At 54.0% G+C, this 21,089-nt stretch overlaps 1 protein-coding gene across 1 annotated transcript in view; it reads left to right on the forward strand.

The window, feature by feature from the left end:
- The window catches only part of ACOT7 (acyl-CoA thioesterase 7), a 92,515-nt gene that overhangs the window by 58,623 nt on the left and 12,803 nt on the right, over positions 1-21,089 (forward strand). The window contains exon 8 of the mRNA XM_082469332.1: positions 17,277-17,461. Coding sequence (XP_082325458.1) covers positions 17,277-17,461 — 185 coding nt within the window. The remainder of the gene's footprint in view (positions 1-17,276; positions 17,462-21,089) is intronic.

Here is a 21,089-nt window from a genome sequence, read left to right on the forward strand (position 1 = left end):
TCTGCAGAACTGCTTTCCTGTGCTTTGCAGAATCCCTTCCCAGCTAGGAGGCGATTGCCTCAGACACAGAGCACAGTGTCATTTTAGGATTTGCCCAGAACAAGTGGATCTTGTCTGTCTTGGCTGGTCCTCCCCGGGCCTTGGTGCTGTGTGTGGTGGTGGTGGTGGGGACGTTTGGGAAAGGAAGACTCCTGTCGTGCCACGATTCCTGGCCTCTCCTTTTCTGGAGCTGCTCCCTGGGTAAATTACTGTGATCACAGCTCCACTGTTAAACGTGACTTCAAAACCCACTGTGCAAAATGCGCTTACGTTCCACAGAGCTCGCTTGTTCAGTGTCTCCCGGGTGCCCCTTGAGCACCGCCAGCTAAGAAACAAAGTGGGCCTTCCTCGAGAGCCCGCCAGACTCCTCAAGGTCAGCCCTGTTGGCAAAGGTGCTTTGCAGTTGAGGGAAGCTCCCAAAGAATGAAAGTCGACCTTCGTTAGAAAAAAGGAGCCGATGAAAGAGCCCTCACCCCCGACACTTCACCCTCAGTCCCTCGTGTGACCAGAATTACCTTTCAAAGAGGTCAAGGAGGGGCCGCGTTGGTTCATTTTGGGTGGAGACAGTGAACCCCGGCTGGAGGAGAGCGCTTTTTCTAGGGGTACGTTGAGGGGCCTGGGGGACGTCAGGGCTACGTGGGTGCAGAGAAGACTTCGTTTCTAAAATGTTACTCGTATTCCAAAGCACAGAAAGGGACCTCCATTTTCACCAGCTGTACTTCCTGGCAGAACATTCCACCGTGGATGGAGTGAGAGTGCGGGGCGGGCTGGGGGCTCACCGGCTACCCCCTGTGGCACTGAGCCCTCCGCAGGCCCCCCATGCACCTCGTGCCGTCACAGCCTTGGCCGTGGACCTGTGCGGCCCGGGGCCCCAGAGCTAGGCCTCCTGGCCTGGGGAGCCCCCCAGGGAGCAGAGAGGTTGCTTCTGTTTTCTCAGGTCACATCTTGTTTTGTGTATAGAGGAATTTGGGCCAAACTGAAATAACAGTTATGGAGTCCCCTGGGGCCGTTGGACAGTGTCACACCTTATTTGTTGTTTTCCAGGGAGTGTCCCTGCTCCTCCGCTCTCCGCCCTGCGCTGTGGCTCCAGCGAGGAGCCCGGCCGGGCGCTGCCAGGCCGAGGTCCCTGTTCGGCCGCCTCGCACACAATGTCACATGCTGTGTTCGATGCCAAAGGGCAGCAGCCCCTGTTCCCCCGTGCTGTACTCTCCTTTCTGGGAAGCGCAGGGTGAGGCCGGCTGCGCCTGGGGTGACCCTGTGGGCTCTGGGTTCTTGGCACTGGGCATTGGAAGTGTGTCAGACACCCGGTGAAGGGGTGGGGTTGACATTCCCAGTGGCTCTGCTTTGATTTTCTGGCGCCAGTCTGCTGAGACGGCTGTGAGCCCGCGGGGCTCTCCGGGGCGTGGCCTGCGAGCTGGGCCGGTCCCTGGCCTCGTGGTTCTGCTCCAGCGTGAAGGGGCTGAGAGGTGAGGACGCGGGGCAGTGAGAGTGTGTGTGGGTGTCCCCGGGTGGCACAGCCGCGACCACAACCTGGGGGCTCGAAGCACAGCAGTGTGTTCCCTCCCGGTTCTGGAGGCCAGGCGTCCGCGCCCTCCAGAGGCTCCGGGGAGGATGCCTCCTGCGTCCCTGGGCTGTGGCCCATCCTCCGTCTCCCTCCCGGGGCCACATCCCGCCTCTCTTCTCTTCCTCTGTGACTTATGAGGATGCTTACAGAGGATCTAGGGCCCACCTGGGTGATCCAGGAGGCTCTCGTGTCAGGTCCTTAATGACACCTGCAGAGACGCTTATTCCGAATAAGGTCACATTCTCGGGTGCTGAATGGACTGATCTATTGGGGGGGCCACTGTCAACTCACTACAGATGCTTTCTTTTCTTACAGTTTAACTCTTGTAGACACAAGCTCACTTTCTCTTCTGCAAAACTGTAGGTGGGTAAAGTCTCTTCTGTGCCCCAAACTGCCCTTTCCCTGTCCCGTTGCCCACGTGGATGTGGGTCTTGCCCTGGTGAGAGCCAGCGGTCAGGTCAGCGCCAGCCCAGAGAAGGAGCAGCTCTGAGGGGCCCAGAGGGAGGTGCCCCAGCTCTGAGACAGGCAGTCGCACAGCTGGACGGGGGGCACCCCTGGGACCTGACTCCAGAGAACAGCCCCCCTAGGGCAAAATCGAGAGGCCGTGTGCTCCCGGCATGGGGACACTGAAGAGGGACCAGTGGCTTTCCTCCAGGTGGCAGAAGAAGGAGCCGAGAAGCAAATGTTTAGTGATGACAGGAAAGCACAATGGCTTGGACCAAGGGGTCACACTTCTTCTTCTGGAGGTGTAGAATTAACTTGTCCCTAGGTCGAGGGTAAAACTTAGCACAAGGACTATTTTTTAAGTCATGTTATTTTCATGGAAAAGGTGCCAGCAGGTGGTCCTGGGCACACGCAGGTGACTGAGCAAGTGGGCACCCTGGGATGTGGCCATGATGCAGCAGCTGTCCATGCCAGCGCCCGGCCTCATCGGGCAGTGCCCACCCGTCCTGTTGGGGAAATCCTTGAATGTCACCCTGGTCACATCCCACCTCTCAGACACACACCCAGGGGTCCCCTCCTTTCCCCCCCCACCACTCATGAGCAGCCTCCTCCTGGTCCTCCCGGGAGGGGTGCCCCCCACCCCCTAAGGCTGCTGTGACACAGTGGGGGAGAGCCCAGAAGTTACTATGCATTGCCAGCTGCACATGCCGTCCCTGTGAGTTTCCCATCACTGTTGTTTGAATTTTCACAAACCAGTGATTTAAAAACAAAAAGCATTCTTCTATGGTTCCCAAGGTCAGGTGTCTCAAAGAGGTCCACAGGCTGTGATCCTTCTGGAGGCTCTAGGGGAGGGTCTGTTTCCTTGCTTTTCCAGCTTCTAGCAGCGCCTGCATTCGTTGACTTGGGACCCCTTCCTCCAGCCTCTGCTTCCGTCACCCCATCTCCTTCCCCTTGCTCTGACCTCCTGCCTCCTTCTTATAAGGACCCTTGAGGTGACAGGGGGCCTGCCCGGATAATCCGGGATTCTCTCCCCATCTCCAGGTCCTTAACTTAATCCCATCTGCAAAGTCCCTTTTGCCATGTGAAGTAAGGTATTCACAGGTCCCCTGGGTTAGGGCATGGGCATCTTTGGGGGCCATTATTCTGATGACCATAGGTGGTGTCTTAGCAGATGGGGTATGACTTTATGACTTACCCATTTCAGCATATTTCATTAGAAAAACAGCTGGAATGGAGAGGAAGCCAGGCCCTTGGGTTGACCAGCTTCTTAGGTCTAAGGCAGGAAATGCTTTGCTCTATCTCCATTCAGCCTCTGGTGAAACTCCTCACTCAGAAGGACAGTGCTTTGTATGCTTTCAGCCAAACGCCAGCCTGGCTGTGGCCTCACCTGTCACTCGGGTGGGGTGTCTGTCAGGAAGCCATGCCTGCAGCTTAGCAGCCTGAAAACATAGCCCCAGAAGGTCGGAAGATGACTTTGAATTTCAGCCATAAAGGGTGTGCACTGAGAGGGGAGCCTACCGCACCCGCACTTAGGACACGGTGGGGGCAGCCCTCAGGGGTGGGGACTGTGCCCTCTCACAGGGTGGCAGGTTTGCTGTTACCACTCAGATTCCTCTAGGACGCCGTCACTGCTGGCCTGGACCATGGCAGGTCCACCTCTCTTACACCCTCGCCCCCCGCCCCCAGACCAGCCCATATCCACGGTCTTTAACGCTGGTGACCTATCCTTCTGATCACGGCCTTGATGGCTGCCCGTGACACACCAGGCTCAGCCCAGCCCCTCCGCCAGCACTGGAAGTCCGCCAGGACTCGCCCCCCTTCCCGCCAGGGTCCAGCGGGTTTGGGGACCTCGGCAGTTGTGCACAGAATCAAACTCAAGCCGGGAAGTTGAGGTGAAGGAGGAGCACTTTGTCCACGAGCCGGGATTGTGTGGGATCCCAGCGTCACAGGCCCTGTGACCCATCAGAAGATGGGTAGCAGCGTGAGGCCGCCTGCCTCACTGCTCCGTGGCCAGCAGTGTTCTGAGCACCCTGTGCTGGCGGGGTGGTGGGAAGAGGGGCCCCCCCAGGCACCCACCTTATAACGGGGCTGCCAGCATCACTCAGGGCAAGCTGATGAAGCCCAAAGACCTGAACTTACTTCCACTTGCTCCATTTCTGAACTGTTTTTTAACTGATATGCTAAAATGCTAAGAAAAGTTAAAAGGGGAAAATAGTTGCCTTTGATATAGTGGTTTTGCAGGCCTTGGGTAGGAAAACCTGAAGCTGACCTAGTCCTCTTGTGGAGAACTAATCTCCCCAGACTATCAGGGTAGGAAGGGAGGAATCTCTAGAAGATGCTTTGGGTGTGTCATGTCAGAAATACCGAAGTTAGGTCCCCACGGTGAGCCACAGCCACCCCCCGCCTCTGCAGGAGACCCTCCAACACTAGCAGAAAGATAGACAAGATGAAAAGGCAGAGGGCTATATACCAGATGAAGGAACAAGGTAAAACCCCAGAAAAACAACTAAATGAAGTGGAGATAGGCAACCTTCCAGAAAAAGAATTCAGAATAATAACAGTGAAGATGATCCAGGACCTCAGAAAAGGAATGGAGGCAAAGATCGAGAAGATGCAAGAAATGTTTAACAAAGACCTAGAAGAATTAAAGAACAAACAAACAGAGATGAACAATACAATAACTGAATGAAAACTACACTAGAAGGAATCAATAGCAGAATAACTGAGGCAGAAGAACGGATAAGTGACCTGGAAGACAGAATGGTGGAATTCACTGCTGTGGAACAGAATAAAGAAAAAAGAATGAAAAGAAATGAAGACAGCCTAAGAGACCTCTGGGACAACATTAAACGCAACAACATTCGCATTATAGGGGTCCCAGAAGGAGAGGAGCTAGAGAAAGGACCCGAGAAAATATTTGAAGAGATTATAGTTGAAAACTTCCCTAACATGGGAAAGGAAATAGCCACCCAAGTCCAGGAAGCGCAGCGAGTCCCATACAGGATAAACCCAAGGAGAAACACGTCGAGACACATAGTAATCAAATTGGCAAAAATTAAAGACAAAGAAAAATTATTGAAAGCAACAAGGGAAAAACGACAAATAACATACAAGGGAACTCCCATAAGGTTAACAGCTGACTTCTCAGCAGAAACTGTACAAGCCAGAAGGGAATGGCATGATATACTTAAAGAGATGAAAGGGAAGAACCTACAACCAAGATTACTCTACCTGGCAAGGATCTCATTCAGATTCGACAGAGCAATCAAAAGCTTCACAGACAAGCAAAAGCTAAGAGAATTCAGCACCACCAAACCAGCTCTACAACAAATGCTAAAGGAACTTCTCTAAGTGGGAAACACAAGAGAAGAAAAGGACCTACAAAAACAAACCTAAAACAATTAAGAAAATGGTCATAGGAACATACATATCGATAATTACCTTAAACGTGAATGGATTAAATGCTCCAACCAAAAGACACAGGCTTGCTGAATGGATACAAAAACAATACCCATGTATATGCTGTCTACAAGAGACCCACTTCAGACCTAGGGACACATACAGACTGAAAGTGAGGGGATGGAAAAAGATATTCCATGCAAATGGAAATCAAAAGAAAGCTGGAGTAGCTATACTCATATCAGATAAAATAGACTTTAAAATAAAGAATGTTACAAGAGACAAGGAAGGACACTACATAATGATCAAGGGATCAATCCAAGAAGAAGATATAACAATTATAAATATATATGCACCCAACACAGGAGCACCTCAATACATAAGGCAACTGCTAACAGCTATAAAAGAGAAAATCAACAGTAACAAAATAATAGTGGGGGGCTTTAACACCTCACTTACACCAATGGACAGATCATCCAAAATGAAAATAAATAAGGAAACACAAGCTTTAAATGACACAATAGACCAGATAGATTTAATTGATATTTATAGGACATTCCATCCAAAAACAGCAGATTACACGTTCTTCTCAAGTGCGCACAGAACATTCTCCAGGATAGATCACATCTTGGGTCACAAATCAAGCCTCAGTAAATTTAAGAAAATTGAAATCATATCAAGCATCTTTTCTGACCACAACGCTAAGAGATTAGAAATGAATTACAGGGAAAAAAACGTAAAAAACACAAACACATGGAGGCTAAACAATACGTTACTAAATAACCAAGAGATCACTGAAGAAATCAAAGAGGAAATCAAAAAATGCCTAGAGACAAATGACAATGAAAACACGACAATCCAAAACCTATGGGATGCAGAAAAAGCAGTTCTAAGAGGGAAGTTTATAGCTATACAAGCCTACCTCAAGAAACAAGAAAAATCTCAAGTAAACAATCTAACCTTACACCTAAAGGAACTAGAGAAAGAAGAACAAAGAAAACCCAAAGTTAGCAGAAGGAAAGAAATCATAAAGATCAGAGCAGAAATAAATGAAATAGAAACAAAGAAAACAATAGCAAAGATCAAAAAACTAACAGCTGGTTCTTTGAGAAGATAAAATTGATAAACCATTAGCCAGACTTATCAAGAAAAAGAGGGAGAGGACTCAAATCAGTAAAATTAGAAATGAAAAAGGAGAAGTTACAACAGACACCGCAGAAATACAAAGCATCCTAAGAGACTACTACAAGCAACTCTATGCCAATAAAATGGACAACCTGGAAGAAATGGACAAATTCTTAGAAAGGTATAACCTTCCAAGACTGAACCAGGAAGAAACAGAAAATATGAACAGACCAATCACAAGTAATGAAATTGAAACTGTGATTAAAATCTTCCAACAAACAAAAGTCCAGTACCAGATGGCTTCACAGGTGAATTCTATCAAACATTTAGAGAAGAGCTAACACCCATCCTTCTCAAACTCTTCCCAAAAATTGCAGAAGAAGGAACACTCCCAAACTCATTCTATGAGGCCACCATCACCCTGATACCAAAACCAGACAAAGATACTACAAAAAAAAAAGAAAATTACAGACCAATATCACTGATGAATATAGATGCAAAAATCCTCAACAAAATACTAGCAAACAGAATCCAACAACACATTAAAAGGATCATACACCACGATCAAGTGGGATTTATCCCAGGGATGCAAGGATTCTTCAATATATGCAAATCAATCAATGTGATACACCATATTAACAAATTGAAGAATAAAAACCATATGATTATCTCAATAGATGCAGAAAAAGCTTTTGACAAAATTCAACACCCATTTATGATAAAAACTCTCCAGAAAGTGGGCATAGAGGGAACCTACCTCAACACAATAAAGGTCATATATGACAAACCCAGAGCAAATATCATTCTCAATGGTGAAAAACTGAAAGCATTTCCTCTAAGATCAGGAACGAGACAAGGATGTCCACTCTCACCACTGTTATTCAACATAGTTTTGGAAGTCCTAGCCATGGCAGTCAGAGAAGAAAAAGAAATAAAAGGAATACAAATTTGAAAAGAAGAAGTAAAACTGTCACTGTTTGCAGATGACATGATACTATACATAGAGAATCCTAAAAATGCCACCAGAAAACTACTAGAGCTAATCAATGAATTTGGTAAAGTTGCAGGATACAAAATTAATGCACAGAAATCTCTTGCATTCCCATACACTAATGATGAAAAATCTGAAAGAGAAATTATGGAAACACTCCCATTTACCATTGCAACAAAAAGAATAAAATACCTAGGAATAAACCTACCTAGGAAGACAAAAGACCTGTATGCAGAAAACTATAAGACACTGATGAAAGAAATTAAAGATGATACCAACAGATGGAGAGATATACCATGTTCTTGGATTGGAAGAATCAATATTGTGAAAATGACTATACTACCCAAAGCAATCTACATATTCAATGCAATCCCTATCAAATTACCAATGGCATTTTTTACAGAACTAGAACAAATCATCTTAAAATTTGTATGGAGACACAAAAGACCCCGAATAGCCAAAGCAGTCTTGAGGGAAAAAAACGGAGCTGGAGGAATCAGACTCCCTGACTTCAGACTATACTACAGAGCTACAGTAATCAAGACAATATGGTACTGGCACAAAAACAGAAACATAGATCAATGGAACAAGATAGAAAGCCCAGAGATAAACCCACACACCTATGGTCAACTAATCTATGACAAAGGAGGCAAAGATATACAATGGAGAAAAGACGGTCTCTTCAGTAAGTAGTGCTGGGAAAACTGGACAGCTACATGTAAAAGAATGAAATTAGAACACTCCCTAACACCATACACAAAAATAAACTCAAAATGGATTAGAGACCTAAATGTAAGACCGGACACTATAAAACTCTTAGAGGAAAACATAGGAAGAACACTCTGACATAAATCACAGCAAGATCTTTTCTGATCCACCTCCTAGAGTAATGGAAATAAAAACAAAAATAAACAAATGGGATCTAATGAAACTTCAAAGCTTTTGCACAGCAAAGGAAACCATAAATAAGACGGAAAGACCACCCTCAGAATGGGAGAAAATATTTGCAAACGAATCAACGGACAAAGGATTAATCTCCAAAATATATAAACAGCTCATGCAGCTCAATATTAAAGAAACAAACAACCCAATCCAAAAATGGGCAGAAGACCTAAATAGACATTTCTCCAAAGAAGACATACAGATGGCCAAGAAGCACATGAAAAGCTGCTCAACATCACTAATTATTAGAGAAATGCAAATCAAAACTACAATGAGGTGTCACCTCACACCAGTCAGAATGGCCATCATCAAAAAATCTACAAACAATAAATGCTGGAGAGGGTGTGGAGAAAAGGGAACCCTCTTGCACTGTTGGTGGGAATGTAAATTGATACAGCCACTATGGAGAACAGTGTGGAGGTTCCTTAAAAAACTAAAAATAGAATTACCATATGATCCAGCAATCCCACTACTGGGCGTATACCCAGAGAAAACCATAATTCAAAAAGACACATGCACCCCAATGTTCATTGCAGCACTGTTTACAATAGCCAGGTCATGGAGGCAACCTAAATGCCCATCGACAGACAAATGGATAAAGAAGATGTGGTACATATATACAATGGAATATTACTCAGCCATAAAAAGGAACAAAATTGAGTCATTTGTTGAGACGTGGATGGATCTAGAGACTGTCATACAGAGTGAAGTAAGTCAGAAAGAGAAAAACAAATATCGTATATTAATGCATGTATGTGGAACCTAGAAAAATGGTACAGATGAACCGGTTTGCAGGGCAGAAGTTGAGACACAGATGTAGAGAACAAATGTATGGACACCAAGGGGGGAAAACCACGGTGGGGTGGGGATGGTGGTGTGCTGAATTGGGCAATTGGAATTGACATGTATACACTGATATGTATAAAGTTGATGACTAATAAGAACCTGCAGGGCCTTCCCTGGTGGCGCAGTTGTTAAGAATCCTCCTGCCAATGCAGGGGACAAGGGTTCAAGCCCTGGTCTGGGAAGTTCCCACACGCCGCAGAGCAACGAAGCCCATGCGCCACAACTACGGATGCCTGCGTGCCTAGAGCCCGTGCTCTGCAACAAGAGAAGCCACTGCAATGAGAAGCCCACGCACTACAACGAAGAGTACCCCCCGCTCGCCACAACTAGAGAAAGCACGCACGCAGCAAGGAAGACCCAACGCAGCCAAAAATAAATAAATAAAATAAATAAATTTTTTTAAAAATTAAAAAAAAAAGAACCTGCAGTATAAAAAAACAAACAAACAAAAAAACAGCTGGGCTTCCCTCGTGGCACAGTGGTTGAGAATCTGCCTGCCAATGCAGGGGACACGGGTTCGAGCCCTGGTCTGTGAAGATCCCACATGCCGCGGAGTAACTGGGCCCGTGAGCCACAGCTACTGAGCCTGCGCGTCTGGAGCCTGTGCTCCGCAACAGGAGAGGCCGCGATAGTGAGAGGCCCGCGCACTGCGATGAAGAGTGGCCCCTGCTTGCCGCAACTAGAGAAAGCCCTCGCCCAGAAATGAAGACCGAACACAGCCAAAAATAAATAAATAATTAATTAATTAATTTTAAAATAAAAACAACTAATACTAAACTTTCTTTGGGTTATTTGTATGGAAATATGTTAACATAAATGTTTCAGACATTACATGAAATTTCTAAAAATCTTATATGTTCTGATATAATGTTATAAGTCATAATTCTAGTTATTACTTTAAAATGTATATCTCAGAAATAACTAAAAGAAAATTTATAAATAAATAAATAAATAAATAAAAATTTAAAAAGCAATACCGAAGTTGCTTTGCTGATTCCACGCTTTCCTTAAGGACAGTCACTGCCCCGGCTCTCTGGAGCTTAAACGCTGAACTGTCCTTAAAGTTTGCAACACTTGACAACGTGGCCTTGGGAAGAAAAGTGTTTTATCATTCTGTTTTCTTTTCCAAATCCCTGTCCTCTTGCTGAAATCTGCCCTGGAAGAGGCCCCGGGTGCTGGGGGTGTCGGTGGGGCACCTGCCAGCCCTCCTGGGTTGTGCCACTGCAGGCAGCTCGACCGGGATTTAGAAACCGAGATGAGCTCACAGCTCTGCTCACTGCAGGCGCTCCGTCTATTTAAATATAACTCTGGCAAACGTTGCTCACTTTCGAGTGCCAGACTTTGTGCTAATAAAGTGCTTTTTACGATTACCCCTCACTTGGGGGTGTGAGACAAGAGCTCTTGTTATCCCCGTTTTTCCGATCTGGAAACTGCCGATGGAGGGGTTAAGGAAACTGCCCACGGCCGCAGGGCTGGTCCATGGTGGAGCCTGGCCGGGAGGCTGGACAGTCGGCTCCAGGGCCAGAGCTCTCAGCCCCAAGCCCTGGTGCCTTCCCACCACCGACCGGGCTTGAACCACATGGCGTCCACTGCGCGGGCCCGGGGGCGTCCGCCTCGGTGGGTGACGCCGATCAGTGCAGTGCCATCCATCTTAGACGCCCGCACTGGACCGCCAGAGCCGCCGCTGTTCCCCACCCCCCCACCCCCCCGCAGTTGTGTGTGAAACTCCTGCCTTCGTCAAGCAGCTTGAAACGAGGATGAGGGTTCTCGCAGTCAGGGGCGTCCAGTCCAAGGAAGGCCCGGCTCTGCTCGCGTCCCCCTCATCGGTCTCAGCCCAGGGGCCCCCTTTCCTGCTGAATTCGGACAGCCAGAGGCAGACAGTTCAGTCTCTGCTCCCAGCAGCTCTGTCCTCTGGTTACGTCAGATTTGCCTGCAAGAGCCCATCAATGCCAATGCCGCCTCCCACAGCGGTCAGTAGCCACACGTGGCTGTTCCCATTATAATTAAAAGTAAGTAAAATGAAAAGTGCTGTTCCTTGGTCAGCAGGGCTGCGTTCCTTCTGGAGGCTCTAGGAGAGAACCGTTTTTTGCCTTGTCCAGCTTCTAGAGGCGACGTGCATTCGCTGGCTTGTGGCCCGTCCTCCATCCTCAAAGCCGGCAGCCTCTCTCTGACCCTGCGTCTGTTGCCACGGCTCCTCGCTCTCCCGTCCTCTTGTGAGGACCACTGTGATGACCTGGGGCCCACCTGGGGATCCAGGCTGAGCTCCCACCTCAAAATCCCTAACCTCGTCACACCTGTGAGGTCCCTCTGCGTGTGAGGTAACATTTTCACAGGTTCTGGGATTAGGATACGGACGTCTTTGGGGGCCCTCGTTCCACCTGCCACGGTAGTTAAATTCCAGCTGACACAGAGAGGCAGGTAGGGCTCCAGCCCACTTCTGAGCTCTGCCTTTTCCCTGCCCTGTGTCTTACCCTGTGAGCCCTGTGGGCAGGATGCTGGCAGAAAAGTCAGAAGAGCAAGGGGCTCCCCAGCTCTTGGGGTTTCAAGGCAGCATGAAAAGAAGTGCCCCTCCCTCTGTCCCAAGCCTCCCAGCCGAGGACATGGCACCTCTGAGGTTCGGGGATTAGGGATGAGCGTGGAGGCAGCAGGCTCGTCCCCGCCCCTCGTAGAGCGTTTGCACTGGAGCTGGGGTCCCCGTGAGCTCAGCTGAGTACCCGCCTCTCCGACAGGCTCACGTGCTGCGGATGCTGAGCTGTGGCCCAGGCCTTCTTCCCCTGTGGGCCGGCCACGGATGTGGTCACACCTCAGTGTCAGGTCCGCACAACTGCTAATGTCCTGGGGACCCAGGGAGGAGGGGCAGGGGTTCGTTGCCGTGTTCTTCACCAGATGAAGAGCTGGAACTCCCTCGCGGAGATAGTCGCCCATTTTATTCATTTAGACAGCGTCAGAAGCAGCTTCTTGCCCAGTGTAAATGTGCCTGCTGCAGAAAAAGAAAAAGGAAGGGAGTGCTTTGTTTTAAATGTCACTGCTTATTATTACCTTGTTGGAATAACTCTTTTTTTTTTAATATTTCCACTTTTAATTTATTAGGCTTATATTGACAAAGAAACCATAAGCTCATTTATTTATTTATTTGTTTAATTTATTTATTTTTGGCTGCATGGGGTCTTCATTGCTACGCGCAGGCCTTCTCTAGTTGCAGCCAGTGGGGGCTACTCTTTGTTGCGGTGCGTGGGCTTCTTCTCATTGCAGTGGCTTCTCCTGTTGCGAAGCATAGGCTCTAGGCGTGTTGGCTTCAGTAGTTGTGGCACGCGGGCTAAGTAGTTGTGGCTCGCGGGCTCTAGAGCACAGGCTCAGTAGTTGTGGCGCATGGGCTTAGTTGCTCCGCGGCATGTGGGATCTTCCCGGACTAGGGCTTGGACCCGTGTCCCCTGCATTGGCAGGCGGATTCTTAACCACTGGGCCACCATGGAAGCCCTGGAACGATTCTTTTCACCCCCTGCAGACACAACAGGGAGTTCTGCGGGCACACTCTCCCTTTGGGTTTGAGACGCCTTTCCCCGGAGGGCTGTTGCAGAAGGGCACTCAGACCCCACCAGAAATGACTGTCCTGGGCTTCTGTCCAGACAACCTAACATGCGGGAGTGACCTCCCCCGAGAGACGGCCACTCCTGCACCCATTTGCAGATGAGGAAACCGAGGCACAGCAGGTTCCTGGCTTGCCCCCTGCCCACGTTCAAACCCAGGCCTGTTGGACCCCAGAGCCCGAGGACCCCAAGGCTCCTCCCCAGGGCACAGTAGCCTGAGGGAACTGTGGGCCCCGGGGGCTGCTCCGGGCTTAGAGAGGCTGCCTCTCGTGGAGACACTCGTGGGGACTGTCTGGTTGTGTCAGGGCTAATCTGTCCCTGCTTCCGAGGCTCAGAGGAGAGCTGGGTGGTCCCTTCCTGGCCTCCTTCCCTGGATCCGGAGTGGCCCCAACACCCCACCCCTGTCCAAGGTGGCACATGGCGCCGAGTGCCACCAGGAGGTGCTGTTTCTCCCCTTGAGCAGGTCACCCCACTCTTTTTTTTAATATATATATATATATTTATGTATTTATTTATTTATTTTTGGCCGCCATGGGTCTTCGTTGCTGCACGCGGGCTTTCTCTAGTTGCAGTGAGTGGGGCCTCTCTTCATTGCAGCACGCGGGGCTCCTCCTTGCAGTGGCTTCTCTTGTTGCGGAGCACGGGCTCTAGGCGCACGGGCTTCAGTAGTTGTGGCTCTCAGGCTCAGTAGTTGTGGCTCACGGGCTCTAGAGCGCAGGATCAGTAGCTGTGGCTCATGGGCTTAGTGGCTCCGTGGCATGCGGGATCTTCCCGGGCCAGGGCTTGAACCCGTGTCCCCTGCATTGGCAGGCGGATTCTTAGCCACTGCACCACCGGGAAAGCCCCGGTCACCCCACTCCTAAATAAACTAGTCGTCCTCTGGGCGGATTTGGACGTGTGACCTAGTGGAAAAGTCCCCAGGCAGCATCTCAGCACTTCGGACCGCTCAGTCAGGGCGGAACGCACCTCCCCGCCGCCCCACGGAGCGCCCTGGAGCAAGTGGCAGGTCGTGCCCGCTCTGGCGGTTTCTGAGACAAAGTGAACAGCAGCCAAGCTAGACTCGGGCTGGGGTCGTCTCCTGCTCATATGGGCCCCCAGGGTCCCCGGCTCTGACCCCTGTGCCTGGGGGAGGGTGGAAGGAGCCCGGCCTTGCTGGACTGCTCGGGCTGAGGGTGGCCACGATGCTAGTTGAGGCGAAGTGTCTACAGAAGTGTCCCCATCCGGCTGGAGTCTGCAGTGGCCCGCTGTCCACACAGGGCTACGTGTTGGTTCAGGGGTGATGGGGCGCCCGCTCTCGTGGGGTTCTCAGACTGGGAGGGAGGCGAACATCAGACAGGCCGTCAAACGGGTTGGATACCCTGAAGGAGAGGAGCTCTGTTCTAGAAAGAGAGCGACGGGGGGCACCCGAGCTGCCGTGAGAGGGTGGACCGGGCTGGGCAATGGGGCGGGGGCGGCGTGGGGTCTGTGGGGTGGAAGGGGGGGGCTGTACGGTGGAGAGGGGGGTCTGTGGGGTGGAGGTGTCTGTTCCCACAAAGCTGGGACCCATTGCTGGGGACCCTCCACCACTGTGGACTGGCCGCTCTACACTCTTGGGTGCTGGGGGAGCCTAGTGATGTTGCAGTGGCTGGTGGCAGCGGAGGAGGCAGGAGGTGAGGGATTTGGTGGGAGCCTTCCCAGCATCTGGGAGCTGACGAACCATGGACGTGGCTGGAGCTGCCCTGAGGTGCTTCTGACCACCCCATCTGCCGCGAATGACCACAGACCCGAGTGCACTTTCTGAGCCGAAGGTCAGGGAAGGGGAGGCCCTCAGCAGCACGGGGGTCTCTCCTTGTCAGTTTCAAATTAGGTCCCAGCCCCTCAGTGACCTAGTCCGTCTTCCAACCTTCAAGCACCTTCCCGTGGTGGCCAGCCAGTGGTAAATAAAGGCTGTGGGCTGTGACAATAAAGATGTCACCATCTCTGAGAGGTGAAGAAGCTGGTGTTTTGGCTATAATTGAAGTTTTCCCGACTTTTAAGAAGTGATCAGGGACTTCCCTGGTGGTCCAGTGGTTCAGAGACCACTTGCCAATGCAGGGGACAGAGGTTCGATCACTGGTCTGGGAAGATCCCACCTGCTGTGGGGCAGCTAAGCCTGTGCGCCGCAACTACTGAGCCTGTGTGCCACAACTACTGAAGCCCGCGTGCCTAGAGCCCGTGCTCCGCAACGAGAGAAGCCACCGTGATGAGAAGCCCGCGCACAGCAATGAAGAGTAGCCCCTGCTCGCCGCAACTAGAGAAAGCCCGCATGCAGCAACCAAGACCCAACGCAGCCAAAAAAATTTAAAAATTTAAAAAAGAAGTGATCACTGTTTCTCCTACCATGAGTGACACTCGAGGTGGCGTCCTCTTGTGTCTAATGCTCATAATCAACTTCTTCGTTGTTTGAAATCACTTTTGATTAGAAGTTTCTTCGGATTTCTACCCGAAATGAGACGTGATTAGCCACGTGGTTGGTGGGGGTGCTTACACAGGAGACAAGCAAGGGTGTGTTTCCATTTGTTCTTTGAACAAACGGTCAGTGTTGAAATGCCCCGAATTCACTGCCCCCGCATCCCTGCCCCTTGGCCAGGGAGTTCTGGCAGGTTTCCTCTTGAGGGGGGGTCTTGTCCCTCCCTGCCTCTCGGCTCTTGGGCCCCAAGTCTTCTGTTTGGTCGTGGGTGAGAGGGTGCTGGCTGGCACTGGGGGTGGCATGATGGGGACAGGCAGGGACGCCTGGAGACCCTTGGGGATGCCCACCTCCCCTTCCTGCTCCCCTGGAAGCGGCCCATGGGGGCTGTATGGGGGCTGTTCCCAGGGTGGGCCCAGGCGCTTTGCATGCCGCAAATAACCGCTCCCGCTTCTGGCTGCCCACGAATAACACGGATAACCGCTCCCGCTTCTGGCTGCCCACACGCTCACCACCCTAACAGCCACCCGCTGCCCCAACTTGTCTGTCTTCCTGGTCTCTAAACATGTTTTGTGGGGGCCTGTCTCCATGGAGCTGGGACACTGGGGTTCCCGGGGTGTTAAAAGGTCCCTGCAGTCAGCACCGGTCAGACCTGGCCAGGGATTTCCTTGAGCCCAGCCCGGAACCAGGCTGCATTTGGGGTGGTGGTCCTGACCACATGTCAGTGGAAAGGATTAGTGCTGCATCAGGGTCCAGAACAACACTGCTGGCGGTAATGACCGCACTGCATGCCTCCTGCCACCAGGCAGGAGCCTTGGCACCTGGCTCGTTTCATGCCAGCCCCATAGTTACCCCGTGAGGCAACTTGCTTCTGTTTGTACGAGAAAAGCTGGGCTCCATGAGATGAAGTCGAGGGACGGGAGGGCAAGGCCAGTGGTAGCTGGGAGCCCATGACCAGGAGGGCAGGGGCAGAAGAGATGCTCTAGGGTAGATGTTCAGGACCCAGGGGCATGGGGAGTGCAGAGAGGTTAGGGCGGGGTGGAGGGAGAGCGGGACCCCGAGGACAGTGTTACAGGAACGTGTGACTGTCTACAAGGGAAACTGCTGGTGTGGACGGTGGGGAGCACCTGGGGACCCTGACCGTGGGCAGGGCCGCGGGCGTGTTGTCGGAGGGCAGATCCGCAGCTCAGAGGAGAGCGCTGGTCCAGTGGGCAAGACTGACGGGGCGGGGAGCCTGACGGGACAGACGCAGTCCCGCCTGCCCAGAGGGTAGGAAGACGTGGGCCGAAGTGCAGACAGTGGCTCCAGGGGGACTTAGGAGCACGGTCAGCGTGGCAGCTTGGCCTGACGGTGCATGTGACGCTGCCCTCAGACCAGCATCGAGAACGCTGGAGCCAGGGAGCTGGGGGGCGGGGGGGGGGCCGGGGAGGGTGGAGGAAGGTTCTTTAGTGGCGCTCAGAGCAACTTGGTGGGGCAGCCGTGTGGCTCCAGTGGCACAAGTAAGGCCAAAGCATGGACAGTGCAGATTCGTCCTTAACCTGCGGAGGGACCTGAAAGCAGGTTGGGGGCTGGCCCCGAGGGGCGGGACCGACTGGAAGCGTCCTTCCAGCAGACGCTGCCTCTCCCGGGGAGTAGAGACCGCGCTTGGGTGGCCACCAGGATCCCTTCGGCTCTAAATGTTTCCGCAAGTGAAGGAAACGCCCTCTCACTGACTAGAAAGGTGAACACTCAGGGGACTCCGACGTGCTGCCCTTGTGATGTCCTGGCAGTTAGCAGGATGGTCTGTGCCGTCTAACCAAGTGTCTTCCAGCATCCTCGGTACTGCTGACTTCTGCAGCCTCCCTGCCCAGCCCGACCCGGCCGCCTGGCTGCCCTGGGTCGAGGCTTCCCTGACCCGCTGTCTGTGCTCCGCAGGCTGTGTCATCACCATCTCTGGGCGCGTGACCTTCACCAGCAATAAGTCCATGGAGATCGAGGTCTTGGTGGATTCCGACCCCGTGGTGGACAATTCCCAGAAGCGCTACCGGGCCGCCAGTGCCTTCTTCACCTATGTGTCCCTGAGCCAGGAGGGCAAGTCTCTGCCTGTGCCCCAGCTCGTGGTGAGTGGCCCCTCCCGCACGTGTGTCCCTGGGGGCAGCTGCCCCCGCTGCTGGGCCGGCCCCCTCGGCGCTCGCTGGGCTCCCAGGAGAAACCGAGCTACATGAATCCATTCTGGGCAGCTGGGTCCGCTCAGCTCCTGAGGGGCCAGAGACCTTGGCTGCAGGGCAGGTCAAACGTGAGGCCCCGTCCCTGCGGACTGTGGGGGAGGGACTGGGCAGACAAGGTGAGAGGCGCCCCTTACGAGCTCCTTGCCGTGGGATAAGCACGCCGCCTTGCGGGTCCTGGCACCGTGTACAGGCGCTGGAGTGGGGGTGAGGACCCTCCCAGGGTGAGCTCTCGAGGAGGCCCTGGCCTGCGTGTCCTGCATCATGGGGCCAAGCCAGAGCCCTGCACCTCGGGGCTGGGCGTCTGGGCCTCGTGGCCTTTCCCTGCCCTGGCTCCCCAGCCAGGCTCTGCCCTGGGTGTGCAGAGGGCAGTGGCAGGTGGGCGGCCGCCACCGGGAGCAGAGCTGGGGGCTCTGGCCCAGGCACAGATCCTGGCGGGTCTCAGCCACCAGCAGGGTTTGCTCGGCTGCTGTCCTGGGCTCCACAACCCAAGAGGCTGCTATTGGAGTTGCGGGGGGCGGGGGGGGCGGGGGGGCACAGGTGAGTCACTCGCATTTTCTTAATTTGGAAAAGAGAAGGTTGGATCCACTGAACATGTAAGGGTTTCCCTCCCTCTCGCCCCCGGCCCCCTCCTCAGCTCTCGGCGCCCGCGGGCCCCCAGCGCTCAAGGCCACAATCCCCGGAGACTTCCGGGGCTCCCACCCCCTCACGCCTGCCCCACGCCAGACCCCCATCCACAGTCTGGCCTCGTCCCTGCCCTGCTTTTCTCCAAAGCACCAGCCCCCCGGCTTGCGGGAGCTGCTCATTTGCCGGTTGTCCCTCCCCCACTGGACTGAGCTTCACCAACTGGAACACATGTGCTCCTAGCGGCTCACTGGGGCTGGAACAGTCTTGGCACTTAGTGGGTGCGGTTGGGAAAATGCGTGAATCCTGCTGTATGCAAGGCCTGAAGCCAATCCCAGGAGGAAAGACAGGCGGCGTGGACGCTCGGGGGAACCGGGGGAGCGCGCTGGGCCGGTGGCCTCCACCTGGGGTGGACGTGAAGTGGTGCCCGGGGAGTGGGCAGGAGCCCTCAAGAAGGCCAGTGGGGCAGGGGGCCGTGTTGGGCGGTCGTGGGAGCTGTAATCCCAACACCTTGGCACGTGCTAGCTGTCGGGGAGCCCGGGAGTCAGGGAGCCCGAGGCGGCCAGCGTCAAGGCGGGGCGCGGGGGGGCAGGGTGGCGAGGAGGCCCAGCTCAGAGGCACTGGGCGACTGTGTGTTGGATGCAGGAATGAACGAGTGAACGAATGAACGATGCCTCCAGATTCCCCTTGAGGCTGATGACAGCTTATGAGCCTCACACATTCCTTACCTATGCCGGACAGGCTAAGTGCCCCCGCCTGGAGGGCGGCCCTGTGCCCGCCGGTTCTGAGTCCTCTGCCTGCTTCTCTCGGCCACCCTCAGCCCAGCAAGGCTGAGGCACTTAGGGAAGGTCACACAGCCGGTCCGCGGGAGCCTGGGTGTAGAGGAAGCCTCCGTTCAGGCTGCTCCTGGTTTGTCTTGAGCCAGACCCTGCGTCTGTCACTAGGGGCCCAGGAGGAAGCCAGAACCCTGGGCGGTGGTTGAGGTGCGGGTGCGGAGCCGAGAAGCCTGGGGAGGGGCCGGGGGTTAGGGTCTCGAGCGCCTGACGCTTGTGTGGAAGCGACTGGCGGGCGATTCAGGCCCCCCGCCAGCCTCCCAGGGCCCCTGCAGCATCTGCTCCCACGCAGCTCCTGTGCCTCCTGGCAAAGAGCATGTACTGCAGGCCTGTGTAACGATAAACATACTGCGCTTCGGAGCACTTCCCCATCCAGGCGGGCGTGAGGCCCCCACTTGCTCCTTGCTGTGGCTGAGGGTGGCCGCCTGGCCTGCCGCGGAGGTGCTAACCCCCCAGCCCCGCTCCTCTCTGGGGCCTCGCAGGCCCACGGGGGCAGCGCCTAGGTTTGGTGGGGGAGCCATCTGGCCTCGTCAAGGCCCCTGACGTGGCCGGAGGAGCCTCGGCTGCCCACTGGGCCCTCTCCTGTCCCTCCCCCGTCCTCTGCGGGCCACCCCCCACTCGCTCTTCACTGGCATTGGGTCCCCACCCTGGGGCTCCAGTGAGTCGGGGGGGGGCGGCGTGGGGTGGGGCTGTACAGGGCAGGGTTGGTGAACCTGGCCTTAAAGGATGGGGGGCTCCACCGTGTGGAAGGAAGGAAAGGGGAGCCAGGGTGGGCACCGTCCTCAGGCAGGCTCTGCACCGTCACCTCCCCACGTACGACCCCAGGCTGCTGGGGAGGGGTGGAGGGTCCGGCAGCCTCGGCCTCTCCCTCCCGAGTCCCCAGCGCTGTAGCCCCCGGCCTCGCATCCCTCCTCCTCCCCACCTCCCACCACTGCCCCCCCCCCCCGGAGGGGCCCTGGGCCCGCCTCGTCGGAGCACGAGGACCGGGGTGCCTGTCCCGCCCTCCATCCTGATGGCTTAGCAGGATGGCTTTCACCCCGCCTCGGCCCCCCGGCTGATGCACGCGCATCCGCCCGACCTCTGTCCACAGGCCTGACCTCCTCCTGCCTTGACCTTCGCAGCCACGTGTCTCTGGGTCTCAGACCCCTTCCTCTGGGAACCTTGCCTGCTCCTCTTGGCCCCCAGATGCAGGCTCGCCCTCGTTCTCCCCCAGACCCTTGCTCCGTCTCTCTCCATATTGCCACAGGGCCCCTGGGGGACACCTGTCGGCACGGCTGCCCACAGCATCTCCCTCCTGGATGCTGAATTCCGGCCCCACATAGGCGAGCCCTTGACCTCTGTCCTCCCCACCCCCCCAGCCTCCAGGCTCCAGCAGAGTGGCCAGATCCAAGGACACTCTCCGTCTTTATCTCACTGGCCTCTCCCTGGCGTTGGCACGCCTCACTGAGAGAGCCTCTGCTGAATGTCCAGATGGCCACCCTATGGCCCCGAAACACGGGGTTCTGACAGATCCCAACCTGCACCCTGCCCTCCTTGGGTGGTTGGGACCGGGCCCCGGGCCTCCTTGCTTTACTCTCCCATATGGGCTGCCACGGCTGCCTCTCTCCACAGGGTCTCAGCAGGCATTTCAAACGTAACATTCCGATCTGAACCGTTGTCTCCCAGCTGCCTCCCCCCAAAACTCCCACTCCTCCTGGTGGATTCCCTCCTGGTGAGCCTGGGAACCGGGCTGGCCCCTCTCTCCCGCTCAGCCCCAAGCTGTACGCCCTCCCCCATTCCTGCTGCCCTCACCCTGACTCTGCGCTGCATCCTGGCAAGTTTTTCAGAACAGAATTGCGTTGGCCGCCTCTCCCGCCTGAACTGCTCAGCAGCTCCTCGGTGCCCTTGGCACGGGGTCCAGCCAAGCCGGCCGCCTCTGTTCCTCAAATCCCAAACTCAGTCCCGCCTCAGGGCCTTTGCACTTGCTGTTCCTCTGCCTGGACACCTTCCCTCAGATGGTCACGACAGCAGCTCCTTCCACCGTTTCTCAGATATTTCCTCCTTTGATGACCTTCCCTCCCCTCTCT

This window comes from Balaenoptera physalus, assembly GCF_965194825.1.
Source record: "Balaenoptera physalus genome assembly, chromosome: 1".
Lineage (NCBI taxonomy): Eukaryota > Metazoa > Chordata > Mammalia > Artiodactyla > Balaenopteridae > Balaenoptera > Balaenoptera physalus.